The 11,195-nt window shown below is 33.7% G+C and overlaps 1 protein-coding gene across 1 annotated transcript; it reads right to left on the bottom strand.

Annotated features, from left to right (window-relative positions):
* On the bottom strand, nt 1-5,518 carry LOC134844033 (uncharacterized). Its single transcript, XM_063860487.1, has 3 exons — nt 5,020-5,518; nt 1,200-1,352; nt 1-817 (listed from the first exon to the last, which is right to left on the bottom strand). The coding sequence occupies exons 1-3, from the start codon at nt 5,234-5,236 to the stop codon at nt 636-638; spliced, it is 552 nt and encodes a 183-aa protein (XP_063716557.1). The 5' UTR covers nt 5,237-5,518; the 3' UTR covers nt 1-635.
* Between the last annotated feature and the right edge of the window lie 5,677 nt (nt 5,519-11,195).

The following is an 11,195-nucleotide window of genomic DNA, read 5'->3' as shown; positions in this document are numbered from 1 at the left end:
CAGTTTTTAAAAAATTAATTCAAACAAACTAACAAAATTATATTTTATTCATAGCAATTTTAACCATTGATTAAATCATTTTCACTAAATTAGTCAAAAAACAAATTGGAATAAACTTTGAATCCAAAAAGTTGCGTCTCGGAAGCTTGTCTGCTTGTATTTTGTTAGTTTGTCGTTCGTCAGCTGCTCTTTACAGTTCAAATTGTTAGTCACAATTGTTAATGCCAATTGTTAATGCTACTGTTATGATTCCAAATTGATTTTTACAACCTTCTCGACAAGCTAAACAGGACTGAGTACCATTATTTTTTAAAAGCAAGCTGAATTTAAAACGACGTTCAATATTAATACCTGTGCAATTCAATTAAAAGGAAACTTGGTAGTCAACAAAAAAGTGACCAAAAATGACCGTCTGAATGAAATATCGAGGCGGGTTTAAATTCATCGATTTTTTCACAAACCTTTTTTGGCATTAACAATCAATTAGCTACAAATGAATTATTACTTAATACACGGCCATGTTTATCAACGGCATGAATGATTCGAATCTCACAGTTGCTAAAAATGAACTAAATTTATGTGATTAATTAATCATTGCTCATTAGTTATAATTTTGGTTAGTAATTATCAGCACATCACAGTTCCTCGTACACTTCCCGGTTGAGTGCGTAGTGTACAACTAGGAAGCAGGCGGCGATGAAGCTGCAGCAGCAGGCCACCCATGCCAGGTAGTGAGCCCAGTCAGCACTCATCTGGACTCCCGCGTATTTCTCCTTCTGGCTCAGGAACATCACACACCCCGTAAACAACAGCATGCCTATAAACCAGAAAACAATGTTTTATGCTGAGAAAAAAGTCATCGTGACCTAAAAAACAAATCATTATATCATGAAAGCGTCCTAAGGTGTCGATTTGGGTGGGAGCTTTACGAAGACACATGGTAAAAGTTTTCGTTTCTGAACTCTGATTTAATGGTTAAATGCTATGCCGTTTTTTGTCCCAAATTTTGTAGTTCACAAGCAAACATTTTCCAAAAAGGCACCAGAAATAATGTTTTTTGGAAATAATCTTTTTCGGTTAACTTCTCAAAACTGCGTTTTTGGCGCATAAAAAATTGAGGCCAATTAGAGTTTATCTTGTCTAAATGAGTTTTTTCAATTGAACCCCTTTGACATTTGGGTGATTTGACCTGTACTGACCTTGTATGAAGCAGACGATGACTGTGACGAAGAGGGCGTACTTCCTGTTGTCTTGTCTGACCAGCATAAAAATGAGGCCGAAGATGAGGAGGAAAGTGACCAGTGTGATAATGCACCCCATACACATGAACACTTGGATACCTCGGAAGTATCCTATGCACAGACAAAAACAATAATTACTTCCAAAAGTGGTAGTCGATTTGATGTATGGACCGACCCTATGTCAACTTTCCCTAGCCAAAAGCCTAATCTAACTGCTTTAAAATTTTGACCTGCTTGATATATGATGGGCAGATCTCAAACAATGGTTTAATTAATATTGCCATTCTTTTACTGAAGCATTAGATGACCCGAGGTTTTGGCCGATGTGACAGTCAATGATCGACTAAAAATCTCTGGTAAAAAATTTCAATCGTCAATCTAAATCCCATCTGTAAGGACGACAAGATTTAAATCAGACAAGGTCATGAATCAGTTACAAAACAATCGGCAGCTTTTGTTTTCTGATTGAAACTTCACTTATGTTAGAGGTGACATTATTGTTCCGATCGTTTCCTAAAAAATTTAGCGCTAAAACTATCAAAAATATAAGATGCTAAACATATATTAAAAGAAGTGTGATATCATTTAGCTTAAACTCGTGTATATAGGTCTACAACCGTGCGTGGTATAGTTAAGACAAATGAGTTTTAATTAAGCAAGTGATTTTCCCAACCAATCTCAATTAATCGAAGAGAATATAACCTAGGCGTTTTTCTCCTCGGCATTTCCAAAACGTCGGTAAAAGGCCTGCAAGGTTATAGGTTTCTGTGACTATTTTACGACGCGGAAGCGCGACTTCCTATTTTACGATAACTTTTTTTTCTACAGTTGGTTGCTTTTTGAATATATGAGTTTTTTTCACCAACTTATCAAAAATTGGCCGACTAGCTCTAGAAAAAACTGATTAACGAAAACTAAAATGTTTTCCATCAAATCCAAGCTAAAAATTATTTTAGGACCGTGCTTAATCAAAAACTGCAAAATTTGAAACGCAATTTTTGAAATATTTAATTTCAATAAGGAGTGTTGCGACCTCATTTTTAGTTGGCTTCGATTTTCCTCGAAGGTGAGAAACAAGTATTAACTATTAGAACTGTGTTTTCTCTGAATTTTTTGAATTCGTTTCATCAACTACTACTGAAATTCCTAAACTGGGTAGATATCTAGTATAAGTAAACTAAACTAGTTTTTTTTTGCAATATCTGTACAGAAACCAAGTGATTCTAATCTAACTTTCGAAAGAAATAATCTCTACGTAAAGCTAAAATCAGATCACCAATTAATCAAGACATACTCGTTTTACATGCAATTGATTTTCATTAAGCTATACTTTGAAGCTATTGATTCTTTAATTGCAAGAACTCTTGAGCCTTATCAAGTCTTGTGGCTTAGCAGTTAACACTTTTGTCAAGCAAACATGAGATTGGTTTCTGGCAAAAAAAAAGTTTAAAAAAATTAATATAAATCTAGAAAATTTCTGAGCATTAGTCTGATCAAAAATGAAGAACTATTAGACAATCCAAGCTTTAAGTAAACAATTCTTAACGAGTTTCTGGCCGCAAATTTAGATTACAAATTAAGTTTTTCTCGTCAGAATTTAAAATTTCGATGCGGGTTGTTTATTGCTTACGATATCTGGACCTTTGTGTTTGATATCTTCACCAATATACGGCGTCAACAAAAATAATTGAAATAAACATTGCTTCTCGTACAACAGAAGTACATCCTGGATGCTTCGACTGCCCTTTAATTGGTCTCCGATAATTTTTAAAATTGTTACAATTTTAGTCTTAGGAAATATTTTGACCAGTTAGCTCGATTTCAATCCAGAGCAATTTTGTGAATGGGATGATAGCAGCATCATAGATTTAGTCTTTTCTTCAAACTTTTAAACGCACAGTTCACGTATAATTTTCGACTCAAGTGAATTAAGGATAGCACCAACACACCCGCTTGGGAATATAAAGATTCCAAAATCTTTCCCCAATCTTTAAATTTATCTCCCAGAAATTATTAGTCTGGATAAAAAAACACATCACAAAATTTCATTATTCAATTCCGTTTTCTTTGCTTTTTTGCTATCCTTCTCTCCCAATTTGCAAAGAATCGTATTTTTGATACTTATGAACGCACTTATACGCGGCGTGATTTCTGTTCAAACCATTTCAAAAAGGGGGAGGAAGTTTGTATTCGGGTGGTTTCGTTTTTTTTAACTTTAGTTTTTTGTTTTACACGCAAAATAAAGTACCAAAAACAAAAATTGGACTAGATTGAGTGATGTATCATACAAGAGTATTTTCAGTCGCGATTCGATCCACCCTAAAATCTTCTGAAAATGTTCCCCAGTGTTGAGAAAAACCGGTTTGAGGTGATTTTTCGTCTAATATCGAGCGCGAAAAGCAAACAAGCAGGCTTTTTTATGGTTAATTTAAACAGTTTATCATAAAACTATTTATGCTCACTTTTAATCTTAGTCGAGTAAGTCAGTTTTTGAAGCTATTAAACATTATTTTGGGAATCAAAAACTTCAAAAATCAAAAAAGAATTGTTTTATGAGTGTTTTTTTTTTTTCGTTTTCCAGTCATTTTTCTACAAAACTGTTGTCAAATTTGCCTAATTTACTATGACAATCGAGTTTGCCTAGCTTTTAGTTTTTTGTTCAGACCCTTTTATCAAACCACAGAGAAAAAAAACATACAACACCAATTTCAAAAAATTTTCTTTTATATATTTCTATTGTCGGAACATTCTGTGCTGTTTGCACAGTAGTCGGCTAATCTTGTTCTACTATGAGCTTTCAAGAAGAATCATAATAAATTTAATCAACAAGCAAACTTTCACTAAACTATCACATATTGATACATATTTATACAGTTTTTCCCAAATAAGGGGTGGGGGTTCGAAAAGAGCCAAAGGTCGAAACAATACCGGAATTTTATTGTTGGAAATATTCAACAATTTTGATAAAATTTTATGGACTTAAATTTCAAAACAAGAACTAGATTTGAGCTAAAGCAACGCCCCAGGTGTAGAATACCGTTCGAGTTTATAAAAGTTGTAATTTGAAAAGTTTTCAATCCTAAATATTTTCAAAATACCATACGAAATTCCTTACAAAAAATATCTACAAAACAACAAAATGAGGAGCAAATACAGGAGAGAATTTAGTGGGAGCTGAGACCAAGAGCTCCAGTTTCTTGGTTATTTTACATCCATTTTGAGTCAACGAGTTCATGGTAGTTTCACATGCATTATATCTACTAACTTTAAGGGAATAGCGTGGAAAAACTCTACCTGTTGGTCAAAACTTTTCAAGTATTTCATAAACGGAATTTTGGTACAGAAAATATTTCTGCAGCGCTAAAAAAAACTAAGCAAGTTACCGCCTTCATAAGATTCAGTCGACGGGAGTTATTCTGATGGGAGCACCAATTTCTCAATTACAAGGTTAATGTAATTTTGCACAATTTGAAAGAATGACATGACTATACGAATACTAGCAGTTTTGTTTTACAGTGGCAAAGCGCCAAATAATCTAGAAATTGTAAAAGATTATTGCCGAGCTGAAACTAAACAAAAACCAAACACGATGAAATCGTCTGAGAAGCAAACTTTACTGTGTCCACACTATATAAACAACTGTGCAGCAATCTGCTTTTCATTAAAAATAAATTAATACGCTCGAGAGTCTGTAATTTGATGCGAATTGGTCGAACAAATTTTTGCTCGACTTTTTTTGGTTTCCAATTGGCATATTTGCAATTAATTCATGACTCACCGTCGACATCGAACCCATCCACGTCTGTGATCTGGTAGCACTTGTCCGAGTGCGTAGCCGACACGTACTCGTAGCAGTAGTTCCACAGGCCGAAATGAGCCACTGGTCCATCCATCCAGTAGGGTCCGGCTACCGAAGCCACAGCAAACACTATTGTACACACGTGGATTGCCAGAGCAATCAAAAGCCACACGTCCACTAGTATTTTAACAGCCATGTCTTTTTTATCTCTTAATCGAAGTAGAATTTAAATAAAAGTTTCAATAGCCTGTTTTAGTAGAGTGAAAAAGTGATAACTTGAGAGAAAAAAGCTCAAAAAATTAACCGATTCTAAAATGACGATGTTAACAAGCAAATTTGTTTGGCAAAAGCTATTCAAAATACAGCATTGATTACATTCAGTATTTTGTGAAGAATTTGATTTTGTTTTGCTGACAACAATGCTTACAATTCATAGTTACATTATTGTGTTCGAACAGTTTTTTTGCTGAGTAAACTATCAACGTATCATGAGATTTGACGTAATTTAAGTTTTCAAATGAACCAGCTTACGTCAACGTGAATGCTTAGAAGTTAAAAATAATTAATATGCGACCATCGAATGCATATATTTGTGTTTAAATATCCGTATAGTTTTGGTCATTTTTAAAAAAAACTTCAACAAAAATTGCATATTTTTCCTGTGCTCTCTTTCCTTTCAAATCTAGTGAAAATCGGCATCTAACACGCCGTCAGAAAAAAAATTTCTGACGGCACGTTGGATGCCAATATTCACTAGAATTAAGCAGCAAAATAACACTGGAAATTATGCAGTTTTTGTTGAAATTTTTTTTCTAATAGAAGATCTAAAGAGTTTTTTCTAATATGTTGGCAGAGGCGTCTTAGGTCTTTTATTAAAAATTTTTTAATACAAGACCCAAAACGTCACTTTTTCTAATATGTAAGCATGCGGCATTAGCATGTTAGTAATCTTTTTCCTTAGACCTAAAAATGAAAGACCTAAAAATCAACAGTCGACACAAAACTTTTAATTCTTTATTGAAAAAATTTCACAAAAAGTGCTGCACCAGATATCAATTGGAAGCATCCAAACCTAAGTTGGAACCGGATTTATTATTATAATAATATTATAATAAATTGTTTCCAAACGATATCTAGTTACAAAGTTATTTATGAAAATTTATAAGAACAAATTAGAATCGTTTGGGAGAACACCATTAAGCCAACATGGCCCGTTTTCAGGTGTCTCATTAAGCGGAGAACAAGAAAAGTAGTTAAATTCTTCGATCCAATGCAATGGAACTTCTACCGGTGAGCACTTATTAAACGTAAAGCCTCTTTATTCGCACCTTTAAACCATTCTCTATATAGAAAAAAATTGATTTTATTATTTTGTTTTCTCGGGTAGTCTTTTCTACCCATAACCTAGAAACCGACAGAAACAAGTTCTACTTATTGATCAATAAAATGTCTCAAAGCATGCCCAGTAAAACCGTATTTCCTAGAATGTATTTTTCCTAAAATTTATGATTAAAACTACAGCCCGAAATGGTTTATTACAGCCCAAAATCAGTTGTTTCTTCCTGGAACAAAAAATCGGAGAAGATACTGAAGGCTTATTTGCAAATTTTGGATACATTTTCATAAGGATGATCAAACTTACAAATTTCAAAATGTAGTTGCTCAGCTTATGTATAGGATACAAACATCATGTACGAGAGCAGCGAATGCAAAAATTGTTTTTATGAGGGAAGTTTTAAATCAAAAAGTAACTCCATTCAGTTTCGAAACAAATCAATTTTTTGGATCACGGAAAACATGCCAACAACTCTGAATTGCCTAGATGCTATGAATTGCTTACTAAATACACGAAAAAAGAGGAAAAACGGCAATGATGTTTGATGGGTATTTAATAGTGTCGACTGGCTTTAAAAAGCTTGTATCGACTGAGAAATTTTGACCTTTTTTTCAAAAAACACGACGGACTTTTCCGGCTCGCTCGGGTTACAACGGGACTGATTACAGATTTCAATCACATGAAAACTTTGTTTTGGTACCCTATCTCTTTAGCCTTTTTAAAAATCATTATAAAATTTAAGAGCGTTTTGATCCTCAAGAGAAAAATTTTTTCAAATCATTTTTTTTTATTTTTAGCATTTTTGATCAGAAAAGTAATTTTTGGTAGATAAAACTCAATTTTCTGCTCACAGCATTTAATAAATGAATTAGATCAAGACATCAATGGCTTCTATAATCCAAGAAGTTTTTGCGGTCAATCGCCAGCGTAGAACGGGGCCATCTTGTGTTGCAAGCGCATTCGACTTGAATAGATTAAGATTTTTTGTGGTGAGTACGTTGATTGTCACTTAACTACACTTGAATCAAGTTGATACTAATCTAACGGGGTACGGACAGTTACAGAAGAGGAACTATCTTCAGTTTTGAGAACATTCAAGTTTTTGTTTCGTGGATCAGATTGTGGCCGGTTATCAATTTTATGCCTGATTAACTATATACTATAGGCTTGTTTGAAAACCAAAACGGTGATTTTTGAAAGCAAATAGTAGCCTGTAGAACTTGATGGAGTTTTTTTTGTACAGAGGACACCCAATTGAGACCATGCGGCAGTAACCAATGAACAAGATCATGAGGGGCTTCAGCTTACTTAAACGCAAATTAAAACCCACATCAGCAATGCTTTACAAAAAACCATACAAAAGCTCTACAAAAATTCTTGATTGAAAAGTATCAAAACTCTTAGAGCACATTTTTCTCAACAACCAGATAGCTCGTGTAAGTTGCTCTGTTTGTGTTTTTGAAAACAATTTTATGTGAATTTTTGTTATCAAAAAACTAGCACTTTAATATCCTGTGAACATAGCCACTGAACCAATAACGACTATCATTATCTTCTTAATCATGATATTGTGTTTTTGCCATTAAAAGTGGACTATAAGTTTGTACCAGCTAACCCTAGACGAAGGTTAAGCTAGTATTATATACAAAAGGATGACTTCAAGCTCTAATACGCTTTGCAATGGTATCTAGGCTAACGGAGCTAGAAGAAACCTGCTGAAAAAACTTCTTCTAAAAAACCGTTGTGACTATGTTTGAATTACTATTAAGCGCTGCAACGCATCTGTAATTATAAATTTCGTTTTGTTCTCATTTTTTTAACATGGTATCTGATGATAACAGTGTATAGCGCTGTGGTTTTTTTTTCAACTTCTGGTATTACTCCTTTTCCGAAAGAGACGTTCTGCTCAAGGAAAGGAAAAAATTATGTGTGCTTTTGCAATCGCGATTTTTGTTCTGAATTTTGAAGAAAACGGAATTTTTATGCTTGGAGTGGTTTTTTATTCAGTCATTTTTCGGCAACCGAAATAATAGTTTCTAACAAAAGAAATTTCAAATCCCATCAGACGTCGACTCCTTGAAATCAAATCTAAAAAACATTCTTACTTCCGTTCATTTTATTCAAAGTTCTGGTAGTTTGAAAAACGCCTATTTGGCCATGCTCTGGAGATTTTATTTATAATGCTGAAATCGCGCAGCAAATTATTTATGCTTTGCGAATTATCTGGCGCAACAAATTCGTTCCAAACTGAATTGAGGCTAGCTAAGAAGTCGTATTAATTTCGTATGACTCAAATTTTCACATATGATCTTTGATTTTGTTCAAAATTATAATTTTTCAAAAAATTTTTTCCCAAAAACTGTCTGAAGTCTGAACATTCAGGGCAATCAGTCTTGTTTACCAATTTTAGGCATAAGCGGACGAATTGGTTCTTCTGCTCGCAAAAGTTAACATGGTTTTTCGGTTTGCATTGGTGGCCTCTAAATGAAAACTGAACAAATACCCGAGGAGCGTTTTTGTTTTGTTTCTACTCCGCATGCATTTAGCATATTTCCGCGTTTTGCAATTCATGTCAACACATGGTGGCTATCATGTTAACAGATGGAATCGAAAATTCAAAAATCTGTTTTAGTTGCATCGGTGGCCTCTAAATGAAAACTGAACAAATACCAGAGGAGCGTTTTTGTTTTGTTTCTACTCCGCATGCATTTATAGTATTGCGGCGTTTTGTAAATCATGTCAACAGATGGTGACTATCGTGTCAACAGATGGAATCGAAAATTCAAAAATCAGCTCTGATTGTTCATGGGTTTCAGTTGTTTGCTAAGTCACTTACTGAAACCAATACAAACGGATTGTGTCAGAATTTTAATTACAAAACTAAATTGCCCTCACTAATACCCATCAGGTACCCTCACTAATTTCGATCGACTAAATCGATTAAATAATACTTGTTAAATTGAGTAAGGTTGGTCATTTAGGCTGAGATAAGTTGTTTTGCTAACAAAAACTAACTTTGAAAACTTCAGTTAGCATTTCCTAGACAAAAAAAAACTTGTCGAAAACCTTTTAAAAAACTTTTGTGCAAAAAACAAATAGAAATTTTTGAAGACAACTGTTTCCAATATGCCTGATTACAATTTTTCTACGCGTTTGTATAGTTTTCTCATCCAATCACGCACAAGGAGCTACACTAATTTGAAAAATCTATAAACATTTTCTTTTTTAGGTTTTTATGAATGTGGTCGGAACTCTGTGCAAATTGCACAGCAATCGGATATCTTTTTTCAACAATGCGATTCAAATGTGGGAGAAGAATGGGAGAATAGAAACGTGCGACAAAACTCATCAGGTCTGAGTGTATAATGGAAAAGAGTCGTCTATTTTTTTTTATCTGGGGACTACAGGGTTTTCAGATAGATGTAATAAGTAATACACCATTTAGTTTCACGATGAATCACCCTACAAAAAAAACTTTTTTTGTGTTAACCTGAGCAGATACAGCCAATTTGTGCCAATGATTCAAAGGTTTAATTCAAAAAGTTTTCAACACTTTTTTTGCGGTTTTATGAACTTTCACTGCACTTTGTGCTGAACAAGGTACTATAGTGTTGAGTTAAAACAACCGGATGACATGAAGTAAAACTGAATTTTCAAACTCTTTTTTCTCAATTTCAGTAGTATTTGGCCAAAAAAGGATGCCAACAAATATTGCTTGGAATTTCACCAGCTTTTTTATGGTGCATTTTTTGCAAGTGTTGGGACCCAAATTATACCCGGGTCAATAAAACAGGTCAATTCATTTTGTTGAAAATTGAAGAGGACAAAAGACTTGATATAAGAATAAAAACAATTTAGCCTTTGAACTTTCTCAATTTTGAACAAAATGAATTGACCCGTTTCGAGGGTGTAATTTTAGCAAAAAAAACTGCACCACAAAAAACTGGTAAGAATCTAACCAAGTTTTGTCCACGTCATAACGATACTACTGAAATTGAGAATAACCATTTTGAAAGCTCAATTTTGGTTCATTCAATCCGGTTGTTTTAATTCAACACAATAGCATCTTGTTCAGCACAAAATGTAGTGAAATTTCCTGAAACCGCAAAAAAAAACGTGTGAACAAGTTGTTGAATTAAATCTTTGACTCATTGGCACCAATTGGCCATATATTGGTCAGGTTTTCCCAAAAAAAAACTTTTTTCGTAGGGTGATTCTTCTTGAAACTAAATGGTGTATTACCTAAAAAAAAGCGCGGCTGTTTTTTCCAAGGTTGAATTCAAATATTTTTTTTTTGTATATCGAAAGAATGCCGAAAGGAGTACTTCTTCTAGGACTGATTTGTCTAACAAGGACGTTGTACACGACTCTTTGTGTTGGAGCTACATCTGTCTCTCTCTCTCTCTCTATCTCAGTAAACGAAAAAAGAATGGTCAGTTTTCAGACTTAATGTTAATACCCGGGTAACAGCACATTAAAAAATAATCTTATGTGTTTCAAGAAAGATAAGAAATTTTACAAAATGCTTTCATGTCAGTCAGCAAGCGATCGACGATTTATACAAATATTACAAAAGGTCAATAGGCTTTTGAATCCCGGTTTGGATTTTAACATCTTTGCAAAATATCTTTTAGGAATGTTACACGACTCATAGTTTTTCCATTCCAATTTAGTGAGGCCACTCCTAGTCTTGATTTTGAAGTTCTTAAATCAGAGTTTTTTCTCGTTTTTTTTTTACATCTGAAGTTTTTTTATAAAAGTTTTTCATCACGAATTAGTTCCACATAAGAATCTTGGAATAATAAAAATAATAAAAATG

Source organism: Symsagittifera roscoffensis, chromosome 4 (genome assembly GCF_963678635.1).
Source record: "Symsagittifera roscoffensis chromosome 4, txSymRosc1.1, whole genome shotgun sequence".
Classification (NCBI taxonomy): domain Eukaryota; kingdom Metazoa; phylum Xenacoelomorpha; order Acoela; family Convolutidae; genus Symsagittifera; species Symsagittifera roscoffensis.
This window is presented reverse-complemented; position numbering and strand designations above follow the sequence as displayed.

Excerpts from the sequence above, each read along its gene's own strand:
- LOC134844033 (XM_063860487.1), bottom strand. The coding sequence starts at position 5,236 with ATGGCTGTTAAAATACTAGTGGACGTGTGGCTTTTGATTGCTCTGGCA. Across the intron at positions 1,353-5,019 it reads GGATGGGTTCGATGTCGACG|GATACTTCCGAGGTATCCAA; the intron begins GTGAGTCATGAA and ends GTCTGTGCATAG. Across the intron at positions 818-1,199 it reads CATCGTCTGCTTCATACAAG|GCATGCTGTTGTTTACGGGG; the intron begins GTCAGTACAGGT and ends TCTGGTTTATAG.